General features: G+C 35.2%; 1 protein-coding gene across 2 annotated transcripts; it reads left to right on the forward strand.

The window, feature by feature from the left end:
• The first annotated feature begins 7670 nt into the window (after positions 1-7670).
• On the forward strand, positions 7671-13957 carry LOC116171656 (protein tramtrack, beta isoform-like). 2 transcript variants are annotated; one of them, XM_031488621.1, is made up of 2 exons: positions 7671-8365; positions 12993-13957. In XM_031488621.1, exon 2 carries the CDS (start codon positions 13040-13042, stop codon positions 13940-13942), a length of 903 nt encoding a protein of 300 aa, XP_031344481.1. In that variant the 5' UTR covers positions 7671-8365; positions 12993-13039; the 3' UTR covers positions 13943-13957. The 2 variants fall into 2 exon arrangements, with proteins under 2 accessions (XP_031344481.1, XP_031344482.1); XM_031488622.1 differs by lacking the exon at positions 7671-8365 and adding an exon at positions 8686-8878.
• Positions 13958-15839: the final 1882 nt, after the last annotated feature.

Consider the following 15839-nt stretch of genomic DNA (forward strand, 5'->3'; position numbering starts at 1 on the left):
TATGTGAGATACCTTCTTAGCCATAGGGAATTAAGGCAATTTCATGTTTTCTTGAGAAACTAAATAGCAATCAATGCATAATTTATTACAAAAGCATCGCTTTATACAGCTAACATCGGGAATTTTTCTATGACTTTCCCTTAAAATTTTTTAATGAGTTATTGCCATAATTAAGTAGGTACACATTGCATGGAACGTAAATATTATAGGTCAAAACTCAAAAGTCATCAAGGTTCTATTCTGTTATCGTTACGATTCAAATCAATAATTAGATATGTAAATGATTAATATCGGAATTCCCAAATTGACGAACAATTCGGGTCAATTAAGTCTCTTGTAATATGTACAAGTATAAGTGCCGTTTTTAGGAAAATTTAGTGAAACCGTTTTTTATGGCAAATTTTCGCTACCAGCTTATGAAAATTACTGAAAAAATGTATTTCAATTTAACTAAATACAAATCAAGCAGAAAATAGACAAGTGTCGTCGCGGAGTAGTTTTAATGGGAAATTTGGTTCTCTAAATCGGCTATACATTTTTCGCTACATATTTCAGCTCGCCCTGAGTTTCGAAACAAATGCGGGATCGTGATTTCCATAAGAAAACTGTACTGGTACAAGTGCGATTGACTGAGCCTGTTTCCCGCCTTGCATGGACAATAATCTGGATTATCTTTCTGCTTAGATATAAGATATAAAGATAGAGGGTTCATACACCTCTTTATTATTTTACACCTTGGTTGTACGACTATAGTTCAATCATAGTTCACTTGATTGACAAAATTAAGAAACTTGATTTTGCAATTTTAACCAACTTAATAAAATCGTTATCCAGTTAGTGAACTAAACTGCAGCCAGTTCCCACAGAAACAGGTGCATTGGTATAGTTGGCCGCATTTATCAAAATCAATATCACTATTTATGTTGTTTACAATACTGTCAGTTGTTATTATTGAATTATTATTGTGTGAATATCAGTATTCAAGATAATTCAATTTAATTGGAAAATGCATAATTTTACTCATAATGAAAATGTGTACATTTTAACAAAAATATACCTTTGCCGCAGTTAAAATGCCTCAGAAGAAATATCCTAATAGAGAAGTACCGTCACATAGATATTTTCGAAGATTAAAAGCCAGATTTCATGGTAATACAACTGCATTTAATGAGAAAAAAACCAAGAACAACACTAAATAATGATATTGAAATAGATATTGTAGGAAGAGTACCTTACATAACATTTTAAAAAGGAATAAATACAGAATACAGAGCGTTTAAACTTAAAAAACTTAACATCTAGGTACATCTGGTACATCTTGGGACTTGTAGACCATAAAAGATGCCTTGAGTTTTGTTATTTGTTTCTTCTGAAGTTTTACACATAATTTTTTCTGAAACTACAATCAAAATTGAAAATTATGGTAATAATAATGAAGTTTGACACATAACAATCTATCTAGATACGGGTATGTTTCAATTTTAATTGTCACTAAAGATTAACGCAGCAATTGATTTTTACTTTCCTTACTAAAGAAGAAAATACATTTTCTTCGCCCTTTTTAGAGACGAAAGTAGTCATAAAAAAAGTGGTTACAAATTTTGCGCTGTTCACATTTACGACTTCGAAACTGGGGTTGTTCTATTCATTCAACCATCAAACACCAAAAGATTAAAGTAGGTAGTTAGGTATACAATTTGGCTACTGGCAAAAGGAAAAATAAACTAAAACCCCTTGATTGTAGATATTGTGAACTGTTCCTTTTGGGTCTTTGGTGCATTTGGTTTACACTCCATTTTTTTAACTTTAGGTATACCAATTTTCTGTACACTTGGTAGATGAAAGTATCAATGTTGATTGCATTCCACACCTCCATTGCTTCATCAAATTGGTAAATGCAAGCCTCTTTGTCCTTAAATGAGAGAATCTGGGAGACAAGAGGTTGCACGCCCTTAGCAGAAGCAATGAAAATAATTTGCAAATTACGTTTTTTTTTAAATCTGCAGAGTAAGTGACGCAACATATCGTTTCCTGTGTAACGCCAATGTCGCCTGTCGCCACTCGGCCTGTTGCGGCGCCTCAATTTCGTTGCTTTTCTCACGTAGTAAAAATACTTACATTCAAATTAGAAGCAATATGATCTCGTTTTGATTGGATTAAGACGCATATAAGCTTTACGTAAATATTAGATTAAATTAAATTCTTTTAATGAACCTCCCTACCCCCATATACGAGATTTGGTAATTCTAGTTAGTTTCCAATATTGCAATATAGAACTTTGTTTGTAGTCTTCCTCGATAAATTGTAGAAATCGTTGGAGATTCTAACAGTCCACCACGCCAATATCCGTTTTGAAAAGATAGGAACTTTCAGGCAACTTCCATTTATGTTAAAAGTGAATTTCTACAAAATCCTCACTTGTTCTAAAATTGATCATTCGACTAGGAATCACCGCACTTGGCTTGGCATGGTATATTAATTGCTATAGTTTTATAGTACATCCGGAACTGTAGCAATAAATGGCTTAGGTACATATTGTTAAATGCCTTTCCTTAACATGTAGAAACACAGCTAGGTACCTACTATTTTGGGCTATTCTATCCTCATTCCAACATTTCAAACTTCCATTCGTTTTCCTAATTGATTAAAAAATCAAAATCGTTGAATTAAATTCATTCTTAAGGAATTCGATAATGATTACTAAAGATCGTGACACAATACCTACGCTTAGGTACGCTAGTTATAATAAAAATATGCATTTCATGTCTCTTAATCTTTTTTGTGAGATCTACGTATAATTTCTAGTTTAACTTTTTTTTTGCTGGTACTTTATCTCGTTTGGCAGTATAGAACCTTGAAGGGACCGTGAAAAAGCCACTATTTATGAGGGTCTATTTTTTAACTGGAGTAATGAACACCACGTTCTGTAAAATTGAATTTTGAATGTATTGAAAATAAAGTGTTTTATATAACAGTAGGTAGGCTCGTTTCAGGGACGAGATCTTAGCACCGAAAATATAGAGGGTGATTCAAAATGGAATGCAAAGGTTTTAAGGGCGTATTTACCACCCAAAAGTAAGAACATTTCTTCATATAATCGGTTGTTGGTTTCGTTTTCTAGAGACAGAGTGTAAACGATTTTTCCACATCATCCAACTCTACTCTTTTTGTATTGGATTCGAAGCACAATAAAATTAGTAAAAAAATAGTCGAAAACAGCTTCATTTTGAGTATTCTGTGTAGCTATTCTATCTAGTAGACAACAAAATGTGGCATAAAAATAACACAATCAACAGGGAAGTGAAAATAACCACACACGCCTATACTTTTGTGTATTGCGATCTTCTCATATAACTACACTTGCTTTAAACCCTAAATGGACGCTTTTCATTCAGATGAATTGGACAGCCGTCGTAGTGTTATAAATTCTTGCTACCCCCAAAGCATAAGTTGTTATTTGACTAAGATCTGGGTCCCTTAGGCATACTGGGGTACTTATAACCTAGCGATAATCTTGAAGGGTGAACTATATTTCGCGAATTTTCTGTTTGAAGATTCTTAATTTAATTTTAGTAAAATATTTATAATGCAAAAATAATTTGTTTTTAGCCCCCCCCCCCCCCCCACACACACACACAAATCAAAGATCAGACTTGTTAATGCAGCATTACGGTATTTTAAATATCCAAAGTTAATTTTTTCGGCATCTAATGTAAAAAACAAAATTATTTTTTGTACATCATTACAAAACTAAACTCCTTAATAACGTAGAAAGGATGCGATTTTATGCATCAGATTATGTATTTTCTTAGTGTTTCAAAATATTACATGGTTCTTTTGGATCGAAGGACAGTGAAACCGAATGCAAGCACACGGGTGCGTATGACTCTCTACATTACATTATAGTTTATTTTATTTAATGTGTGATCAAATTAATTTCTACTACAATAATTCAAAATTTGTTACTTATGAAATGTATGTACGTGGGTTGAGTTTATAAAATGTCTGCGAAGCATAAATACTAGGTAAACCAGGAGGTAAACTACCTAATTTACTAATATATTATAATATATTATAATATTGCATTTTCAGTGCATTTTCTTGATGAATTTTCCAATTGGGAAAGGGGGAGAGGCCAATTTCCTTAGAAACTTGCGCTTTTAGTTTAGTACATTTGTTATGATTTTTGCGGTTTTTTGCATTCGCTTGTTTCTTGTCACTTGTGAACATTTGCAACTACTTTTACCAAAGTATGAGCAGAAATCATTCGCACGGATCCGTAGACCAGGAGACCTTAATACTTGTTTAAATCCTGTATTAGATAGATAGATCTTTATTGTGTGGAACGTGTCTGTGCACATACACTCGTCAACAATTAATAAAAATAATACCTATAATAAGTAGGTATATAGAAACATGCCAATTAGAATTACAGATATAAAAATATAAATGTAGGTACATATAAAACGACATTACATTAAAAAGACAAAAAATCACAAAAACATAAACAAATTTGTTAAATAGATTTGCACTCACGGACGAATTCATCAATAAAATAGAACGCATTTTCAATGAGGTAATTTTTGATTTTTTTTTCTTGAAGGGCACAAGTGACAAACAAGTGACAAACATGTCTCCTCCACGTCTGCTATTTTCTTTACATGATTACCCCCGTTGGCGGCTGGACCCTATGTTTTCGAGGTATAGTAGCCAGGGATTTGTGTTTCTGTCATTGACTTCGATCCCTATTCAGAAAACTCGCCCCCACGTAAATTTGCTTCCAAAAATCCACCTCTAAAATAATATATGCCTCCCTACGCGGAAGACTCGCTTCAAAGAATTACTTGTAACAAAACTCGCTCCGGTTAACTCGCACCAAAAAATCCGTCCCTGAAATATCCGGCATTAAAAAAATTTACTATGAAAATTATAATCTTAAATCGTAGATTCGTAGCCAGTTTTGTTTGATTCATTTTGAAATTATGATAGTAGCCTCTTCTGTGACAAATTGACCCTTTTAAAAATCTCCAACAAGTGTTTTTTTTTGGGTCTGAAAAATGTAACTTTGGGTATCGCCTACAAGCGCGTTTACTGAATCGAATTATCCTGCATGAAATTCTTTCCGGGTAGAATTTTAAAGAGGTCGGAATTCTCATGGTGCGAACATTCCGGAGGTAAATTTTTCACACTTACCCCTAATCATTACATTACATCCTATATGCTCTGCAGTGTTTCTCAACCTTTTTTTACTGGTGGCCTACTTGTGAATATTATTTATCTCTGTGGCCCCCCACCGCGTTACACACGGGGTATGGAATACCCCCTGAAGGGGGGGGTCATATCCCGAGAATTTTTTGAAATTTTAGTAGCTTTATACGTGTTTTTTAGACTCATTTACGTCTTTCTCAGACTGCACAAAAATGTAGGTATACATGTATAGGCCATTAAATGTGGCATTTCAATATTTTAACAGAGATTAGATCAAAATTAATTTGAGTTATTTTTTAGTTATCAAGAAACCATTTTCAAGCTCATTTTGTTTTGACGCCGAAATTTTTTTTAAAAATGCCTCTTTGAAAGTGTAGAAAAACTAATCTCTACAGAAAAATAATATCGCGTCTATCAATTTGATTCTGCGTTTGCTATTTATAAACATTAAAATGTAAAGTTGTGATTAGGATTTATTGCTTTCTAGGAAAGGTACTCTCAGTTAACACAAGGATAAGGGGTTATTGTGGTATAATTTTTGTACTGACCAATTTTGGTATATTTATTTCATTTTAATATTTCAGTAAGATATTGTGGCCCACTAGAAAAGTTTCCGTGGCCTACCAATATTCTGTCTTTCGTTTGTGGTCCCCAATAAATACGTCATAGGGGGCCTTATGGCGTTGGGAAATACTGCTCTATAGGTTTAGAGATTTACTGTAGAGCCAAAACAGTGTACCTACCTAACACTTAACAGTATTGAATTTTGGATATATAAATATCTGATTTTCATTGGCTTTGCCCTTGTCTTCTTATCAAATTTTTGAAGTGCTTGTTTTATTGTAGTGTTGCTTGCTTTAATCTATATAATACTTTATTAATTTTGCAGATTATGTTCTTCATTCGGAAAGCTTCTGTAAAAATTTCTCTGTCTACTTGACTACTTCTCTATAAAGAAATGCTGTTTTGATGTCACTGCCGGCCTTGTATGAAGGATCTGGATTACCCTTAACATAACACATGACGTATTTGCGTATAGGGTATAGGTATTTCACCACCAAAATCCGCTCCTTTAAAACTTAATTGCTATAATTTCATTAATTCTATAAGTATACTTATTTGAAAGATCTGATATTTCTATGTCCCCAATAGAATTACGCCCTGTGCAAGGTGCACACATTGCTCATCTCTCATTAGGGCACTGTGAAAAGATTATTCTTGCTATTAAGGACTCTAGAAGACTAGACAAAACTAGGAGAACCTTTAACACTGTTAATGCCTAATAAATCAGGACCTTAGCTTCGAACTATTTTACAGGGTCTACAACACTTTAGAAGACTGAAAGTGCTCTTAAACTTGAATGTAAACGAGGTCCTAGATATTTTCAAATCTAAAACCTAAAAATGCTCCATCTTCGGTGTCGCATTTTTATTAGTTGACAGTTTTTCTAATTGCTAGGCAACAGATTTTCATTACCTTAACAACCCAAATTTACTCGGTAAAATACAAACCTCTTGTGCAATTATAAGTAAAAAAATTTGTAGTTATTTGAAACTGAAAAAATTGTAGGTACTTTCACCAAGCCTTGTTAATATAAAATCATTTTTGTGGAAAGGAAAAATAAAAAACGGAAAAAAAGGTTTTCCGCAATTTTTCTCTGTTATTTTGGGGAAAGAGTGACGAAAAAATCAAAATTGCGTGAAAATGGCCATAATACGATTTTCGCCCCTTTTCACTATCTATACAAATGTCCTACTCAGAGTGGGCACCAGAGTACCAATCTCCGTATGAGTCCGTATGTAACCAATCTTGTGGCAGGCGATCAAAAATTAAATGAGTTGCTGTCGAGTCGCCTTTGGAAGTGCAAGTTAAGTACGATCAAAGGGATATAGTCTTTGGTACGATTTCCCATGGAAACAAAAATTCCAAATGTGACTCGTCAGCAACTCATTTTTGATCGCATAGTACCTACTCCACCCTAGCGAGAAACTCGATTGATCCTTAAAAACACCATCAACCAATTTGTTTTTTTGAAAATGTATAGCTTAGCCTGCTTGGATTTTTTGAGTTCAATGGGTTGATTAACCAAGATCTAACGTGACCTATTGCGTTGCCAAGTCTAAATACATGATATGATTGGATGGTCATCAACTTGACGTGATAGTGCTATACTGTGAGAATTCGAGCTTTGCTGACACGGCGGAAAGTAAAGTATCTTTTACGGTATCTGATGAAATAAGAAATAGACAGAGGAGGTAGGTCGGTGCCTCGCGTAAAAAGAAGCCGAAGACAAAGCGTGACGAGCAATACCTAATGAAAACATTTTGAATCATACGCTACCTGTTGCGCACGATCAAGTTGGCGCGTTCGTCAATGGGGGTTTGCGATTGACAACAAAAAAATCAAGGCGCACATGTTTAATTAGTATTCATTATCAGCGATTAAAGGCGAAGCGCGTCGTTGCTTAGTTTCTTATTTAATCGCCGGGTAATTTTCTTAATTGTCTTTTAAATATATTCAATAATTAACGCTAATGATTTACCCTATTTTTGTTTGCTTTCTAATCATTGGGCAGGCCAACACCCCTATACAATAAATATATCACGCTCGCTATACGGGTAGGATTCCTTTAAAAAGTGTTACAAGAAGTCAAAAAGTCGTGCTCTTTTTAAGGGGGGTCAACCACCCCACGTTAAACTTGCACGTGTCGAATCCCCGTTCAATGCAACGGACCTGTTCGATGATCAAATTCAAATCACAAACACACCCATCTCGATTTAACTGGACCGCTGTTTGAGCCCTCAATGTGAGAGCTCGTTCCAGCTAACCAGACCGATCTTAAATTAGCCCCGTTGTCTGAGTTAGGTCGAGTAAATGGTTGGTCTTCTAGACATCCACAATGCTCAAGGTCATTATAGTCGTAGTGGTGGTATTACGAGTCCGAGTTGCGCGGGGATCGAGTTGGATTTAGTTACTCGAAGGGTGCGCACCACTTACTTTTCTCCCTCAGTCGAAGGAACCCCTTTAAACGGGGATATGTTGTTACAAGATTCACTTCCTGGTTAGTGGTGGTGATTAGTGGGTGTCCGAGAAGAGGACAAATGTGAGTTAACGGGTATAAGTAGTTTACTCGTGGATTACAAGGACAACTTATTGCGTAAGTATTTAACTTTATTAGCGTTTTGCGCACACCCTCTTTTATATGGCGCATGACATAAGATCTATGTTTAAAATTTTAAGGCGATCTGTGTTACATATGTCGTAAAAAACCTTGGCATGTCCGCGTTAATTAAATTTTACACCTAATTTATTTTAAATCGTCTTGTATTCGAGGGCAGCGCTGGGCCGGGGGAAAAATGTTGATATAACGGAGCTTTTATTACATATCCGTGCAAAGAAGGGACGGCGAGAAACATGCGCGCTATTTCTTTATTGTTATCCTCTTATCAGTTATCAATTTATACAAACACGGCCTGTTTAAAGGCGATCCTGGGGATTCTTACAATTTAAATCTCGGCGCCCATACTTTAGCAACCCCGAACTACCCCGAATAAATCCGAAGCGGGTTAGAGATGGTAGATTGCTGACATGGCGCGTTGAGTGTAGTGGTGTAAAATTGTCCTGTGCAAGGATTCAACCCTTTTGGATAAGTGGCAACGTCTTAAAATAGGTTAGACATTTACATTAATTTTAGTAATAAGCACGCGTTCGGGTTTGCAATTAATGCAGAAAGTAGACCGCCTTTTTTACCCCTCGCGTTTAAATCAATATATTTCTATAAATCAATACTGAAACCCCCATCGTTCTGCCCGCAGTTTTTGCAAATGACGACCCAGCCTAAAACCCGCTTAAAATTCGTTCGTTCGCATTTTTAGTTCACCTAACGTGCCATGAAAGGGTTGCGTAAACTGCGACTTCATGATATCACACAGTAGGCGGGGTGTTGTGTGGACTAGCGATAACTTCGCTTTAAAATGGCGGAGGGCTGTGCTCATTTCGTACGCGAAAGGGGTTGACTTGGAAAACGCAAATTTTATTTAAACAACAACAAATTACGGTTTGTTATTATCTCCGTCTTTATCTAAACTTTTGGCTCGCATTAAATACCGCAGGTAAATTTGCTCGCTCCAATTTGTATGACTTGACACCTGTGTGATTCAACACGTTTTCCATTTGTTTTTATTTATCGATTTAAACTATTTCGTTAATTATTGTGTGACGATGGCCTTAGCTTCCTGCTCGACGATCGCAATCGTGGCCCTGCGAATTATGGTAATGGACTAGGTAGGGCACGGCCCTGGGAAAAATTCGCCTACCTATTAATTGAATGCAATTAACATAACATCTTAACAAACCTCATCCAAATGAACATTACTAATTCTAATTGATGGCCAAATACCTACTTAATGGGGCGAAAATCGGCTGAAATTCCAATCTACAGCGTGGTCGATTTTGGTTGTCACATGTCAGTGGCGTACAATCGACCATATACTTTTACCACACTTGTATTTTGATTAGTTTTGTGATATTTTCTTTCAATAAACTATTTTTGTTATTTTTCTTAAGTTTTGCCATATTCTGTCTTGAATATATAGGTACAATATCAAACTATTGGCAATTTTCCGAAGACTACTTATCCTTTAAATGGTGGTTAAAGTTGCAGGATGATTGTCTTTTTTTTGCAGCCCCTTGCAGGTAACGCACGCACTTTTTTGCCTCTACTTTTCCAAATCATTACTGAGGGTTTCACTACGTTAGAAACGTAATTCCAAATATAAACATTTTTGTTTCTTATTTTGGTCGAATTTGATATTCTGAAATATTTGCAATTCAAAGGTCTAAACAAATGTCAGTAAGGAAAAGCGGCACCTAACCCAACAAGATAACCCATTGCTCTTGAAAGTCCAAATTATGAAAATTACAAATTTCTTCTTTGAATCAGTCACTACTGAAAAATTCCTTTGAAATGCCAATATTTTTTCCCTTCATATTTTAGCTGTTAGTTACTTCTAGTAGCTAACGATACAGGGTGTCTCAAATGCAGTGGGGTTGCATGGATAACTTTGTTATTATTGAAGGTAGAGATTAGATTAAACATACTCATTCCATAATTGTAAAAGTTAACAGAAAACAGATTCTCTCTCGGATAGGAAAATGGAATCCCAGATTGCTGAAATATAAATGCCAACTTTCTTTTCTTAGTTTGGTGGCGTATCAGATTTTCATTATCAAGGAAAATTTTTTATTCACTTTTCAACGATGTAAGATATGTTTATGATTGAATAAAGAATACTAGTAAAATTAATATTTTTACATGTTAACTCGCATGGTAATCAAGTTTTTTGCCATTTTAATAATTAATTGCTCTAGGCGATCGTTAACCAAAGAATCAAAATTACTTTTTAACCATCTAAAATTTAAATACTGCTTTTTTTATTAGTTAGGGAAATATGGACTTTTGAAATGGTCAAAAAGTCTGCCTACTTGATTAAATTGTAAGAATAATTAATTTTACTAGTATCCTTTGCCCAATCATATAATGTCTTAATCTTTGATTGAAAAGAGAATAAAAACCAAGATAAAAACTATCTTGAATTACCTATGTGAAAATCCAACATGGCGCATTTAACATTTTTGAGTTTGCTACCGTTTCTGAGATAGGTATGTTTAAAATGCAACACCCTGTACATATATCTTCTATATATCTTTGCATTCTAGCCTTGAACTAAAAATAAAGACCTTATTTCCGAGCTTATTTTTTACGGTTTTTAAAAAGTAGTAGGCCATGGATTTATGATGATTTTGTTTTGTTTATTGTATCCATTGTAACAACGGCAGACGATACCCATCAATAAAAATGACTGACAGACATTTCAAAAATTTGAAAAATGTGATATACAGTGTGTCCTCGGATAGACTTCACTATACGCGTGATTATACGTGTAATTGAATCTGGTTTTGATGTTTGGGGATCCCGACCTACTTGGCCTGAAAAGAATTTTAAGTACATTTTTACCTACATCAAATTCCTGAGAAAAGCATGCAAAAAATTGACGTAAAAATATACACAGTGTTGCATTAAAAAATACCAACTTTGGGTCAAATCTCAGGAAATGTGGTCCACGCATTTCTTTGATTACGCCACTGGATTTTACGTTTTTACTGTCTTCGATAGGTAGTATGAAATGAAAATTTTTCGTTTACACCCTGTATTTCAGAAACAAACGAGCTAGATTGATTCTGCTTGTGGTATTAAAAGTTACAATAAAAAGTGGCACCGGGTCGCGAAAACCGCAAACAGCTGGGGACACTGTAGTCTCAACCAAAATAGGACACATGGTGCACTTAATTGTGCAGGTGGCATCTTCAGTGGACCTCGAACAACAATAACAATTAAGACAGTAGTGGGTGCCTTTTTCTGCAAAATTCCATACATTAAAATGATTCATGTAGCTATGACATTCAAAACAAAATTTCTGTCTTCTTGGGGAAAAATAGACCGTAAATTTCCACTAGGGTTCTCCCTTTCAAAGAGTATTGGCAGGCAAGGCAAAATTGCCGACGCATGCTTTCGACCTAGCTCTAAAATAGATAACTTGATCTCATGCAGGATTTGCCGATTTTAGTGTAGTGCTAATAGAAAAACGCCCAACCTTTAATTTCCTTATTAAAACTCGTGGGCTCATCTCATTACAGGTAAATGTAAAACTGTAAAAATGGCAACTCTAATTCTTGTAACTCGTATTGTGTAATAGTGGAGCTCAATTTTTGACTTGATTGGAGGGGTACTTTTCGTTTTTTAGCACTCTTAAAAACAATATTTGAAAACTAGAATAACCTCGAGAAAAACCCTCTAGAGACATTGTTATCAATTATTTTTGGGAGAACCAAAGTGGGGACCTTTCTTCGTGATTTTCTACTGTTTTGCAAACCGCTCCGCCCCCGGTTTAACTTTGCGGGCTCAAAAAATTGTCTTTTTTTCATACAAAAAGTTACGTTCCTCGAAGTTTCAGAGAGAGGTTGGAAGGAGGGGGGGGGGGGCTTCCAACCCCGATTTTTTTCGCAAAAATAAAAATAGAAGAATAGAAAATTTGAAAAATTTAGATACAACTTTTACTTAAAACATTTTCGGCTAAAATTAATAGTTTTGCCCTAAATTGCCATCACTTTTCACCCCTCTCAACCCCCGACATTTCTCCCCAGGAAATTCGACTGTTTTAACTATTTTTCCCCGATGTGGAATCAGTTTACCTACATAAAAAAAGCGGATTTGGATCGGGAACTAATAATTTTTGCCAAAACGTATTATACACTGTGTCCAAGATGTGTGGAAAACACAAGAGACTCTCTTGATCCCTAGAAAGCTCAAATTGTCTGAAGCGCTTTCTAGCTGTGTTAGCTACGGTGCTGCCCCTAGAAGTGGACATAGAGGTTGGAGTATTTTCCAATTTTTTCCGCTGATTTTGTAGTGACCTACGCTGATGAGGGAGAATGTAATATGGTTGTGGTATCTAAGCTTATGCCTAAGGGCTTTAATTAATTACCACTTTGTTTCTACACATTGACAGGTCGTGGAATTTTATTTTTAGTCAATTGCCCGATTTGGCTTTACCAAACGTATCTCATAGGCCTAGAATATAGTACTGTGTCAAGGCCACTTATTGAAAAATAACAAAGTATATTAAACAATAATGTAGAAATAAGTATTTTTTGGTAAGTCATCACATTTTTTGCTGTTATCATTGCATGTTGGCCAAACACTAATTGTCTGTTTGTATTTACAGTGTAGCGCTAATAAGCACATCTCTTCAAAATAGCGCCATTGCCACCAATGACAACGTTAAACTTTCGATATCCATACACATCGCAGTTCAAATCATCAGGGAACGGACCCCATCAAGCTTCAACTATGTCTTCCCAACGTTTTTGTTTACGATGGAACAACCATCAGTCAAATTTACTATCAGTATTCGATCAGTTACTTCACGACGAAAGTTTCGTAGACGTTACGTTAGCAGTCGAGGGACAGTTATTGCGCGCTCACAAAATGGTCTTGTCGGCGTGTAGTCCGTACTTTCAGGCATTATTCGTCAATCACCCCGATAAGCATCCGATTGTCATTCTAAAAGACGTTCCGTATAACGATATGCGAAGTCTGCTCGATTTCATGTACAGAGGGGAGGTGAGCGTCGACCAGGAACGATTAACCGCCTTTCTGAGAGTCGCCGAAAGTTTACGGATAAAAGGATTGACGGAAGTGAACGAAGAAAAATGTGATACTATTACTTCATCCCTAATGCAGCAGCAGCAGCACAACCAAATAAACAATAACCCCCTCCCCCACCTGCAAAGGTTACAACCGCAAAAGCGATTCGGCGCCACCTTAAATATGCTCGGGAACGCGTTACTACAACCAAAGAGGAAACGGGGCCGGCCGAGGAAGTTATCGGGCAGTTCGAACGGCGTCGACGACTACGATCGGTCCGACTCTTTAATTCAGGGCAGTCCGGAGATGTTGGAGGTCAAGATGGGCATGGACGGCTTCACGGGCAACAACTCGGATTCGAGTAGTGGCAAACCGGAAGATAGAGATACTGATGGCGATGTTAAGATTAAGTCTGAACCTGTACCTGGTACGTCGAAGGAGCCGATCTTCAATAATGCTGTTACGAAGAACTCCGAAGAATTTACGTCCTCAGGTAAGAGATTCTGTAATTTTCTAATTTCGAGATAAAATTTGAAAGAAGGTTGAAAAGACAAGATTCTCATGTCCTAGTGTGATTTTAGAGGAGCGTAATTTTTTAAGTTGGTAGTGTTACCAACATGAGTTCTGACTTTTACACTGAATCGTATATTATATTCGTGGGCAATACAATTTTAGTATAAAAGGTTTTCATTAAAGGATGTGGAATATGAAAATATGAGAAGATGATTAAGTAGTGAATATTCTCCACAAAAATACATTTTTTTAATGGAACCCCCTGTATTTAACTGCATTTTTTAATTCTAGGTAGTTTTAAAGATAATTCGATTTATAGGCTTTCTTTGTAGATGCAAAGTTACAAAACTTCATATTAAAAAATTTCACTTTTTTAAATGGAACACTGTATATATTTTTTATTTTTTACAATATAAAAACCAAGAAAACCAATATATTTTTTGATACGAAACGTTATTGAATTCTAGGATAATAGTGTGTGTGAATGTACGTTAACAACTACGACATGTTTATTTTGGTTCAAATAATTTTTTTATTCAAAAACAGCATAAATTCTCATGAATTTAACATATGTATAATTAAACATTAATCTACATAAATAAAATACACATGCAGCGCGTCTGGATTATAGAGGAGCGCCCGGACTATCTTTGTGACAGGCCGTCCGGGTTACTGGATGTCCAGATTAGCATGTGTCCGGACTAAAGAAGTTGCACTATAAAAAAAACTTGTACAATTACACGTGGAATTAAAAAATGCATTCAAATACAAAAAAAAGGACCTTTTTGCCCCCCTACTTTGTGAGCGCACCCTGTATAATCCAAAATATTTTTAAAATGTTGAGAATTTTCCACCATATCGGTACACAAAAACGCATGAAAAATCGTTGAAGGCATTAAGTTACCTCGTGCAATCGTTCATTCATCCTGTACAAATAAAAGGGAAATAATTCGAGGGGTTGACCACTTGACAATTTTGAAATAATAGTACCACTTATAACATGGTATTTATGTTTTGTTAACAAAAAATATTAAAATTGGGGGGGAATCTGCAATGTAATTTTAAACGCGTTTTTTTAGTCACAAGGCAATTTTGCCCCCGTTTAATGCTACACTGTATCTCTCACCATTATGGACATCCCAATGGTTACTCACGAATTTGAACCACTTTGTACACTGCCAAAATTTTAAAGAAATCAAAATATGTAACCGTTTTGCAAAAAAATATCTTTGTTTTTTCCCGTTTTTTGGTAATAAAACCCTGTATAATTTTTGTAGATTGTACATGTAAAAAGAAAGCCTTTCGAATAATTTAATAGCAATTATGCGTTGCTATTAAAATAGAAAAAGGCTGGTGCCGTAGCGGCGCTTCAATTTTTTTTCAAAAGTAATGGGTCGGATTTAAATCTTTAGGAAAAAAATCTACAATTTTCCTTTGTTTTTCGGCCACTCTTGACTGTTTTGGTTAATCCGATTTTGTTCACATTTTTGATATGTATATTATCATATCCAAAGTTGCGTTTAACCCAAACGGTCAGAGTGGTTGAAAAACAAAAGATGATTTTTTCAAATGATTTAAATTAACAGCATTGTAGTTGTAAAAAAAAAATCCTTGCATTTTACTTTATGTACCTATACTAATCCATGTATTAATAATGCCATTTGGAAGGTTTTATTAAGCATATTTTTACATATATTATTATTGCTTATTCAAAACGCTCCCGGCCCTTTAGGAACGAGAACATATGTTGTTTAATTAAGAAAAGTTGTTTGGAGTAAAAAACTGAGTAAATGTGCAAAATTTTTAAAGACCTAGGCCTACTTTGGTTTTTTTAATATGTATTTTTATTTCTCAACTGTATTTTTTGACGAAATTCGAAAAAATGTGACAGAACAGTACAAAAAAATCTTAA

This window comes from Photinus pyralis, unplaced genomic scaffold, assembly GCF_008802855.1.
Source record: "Photinus pyralis isolate 1611_PpyrPB1 unplaced genomic scaffold, Ppyr1.3 Ppyr1.4_LG5, whole genome shotgun sequence".
NCBI lineage: Eukaryota > Metazoa > Arthropoda > Insecta > Coleoptera > Lampyridae > Photinus > Photinus pyralis.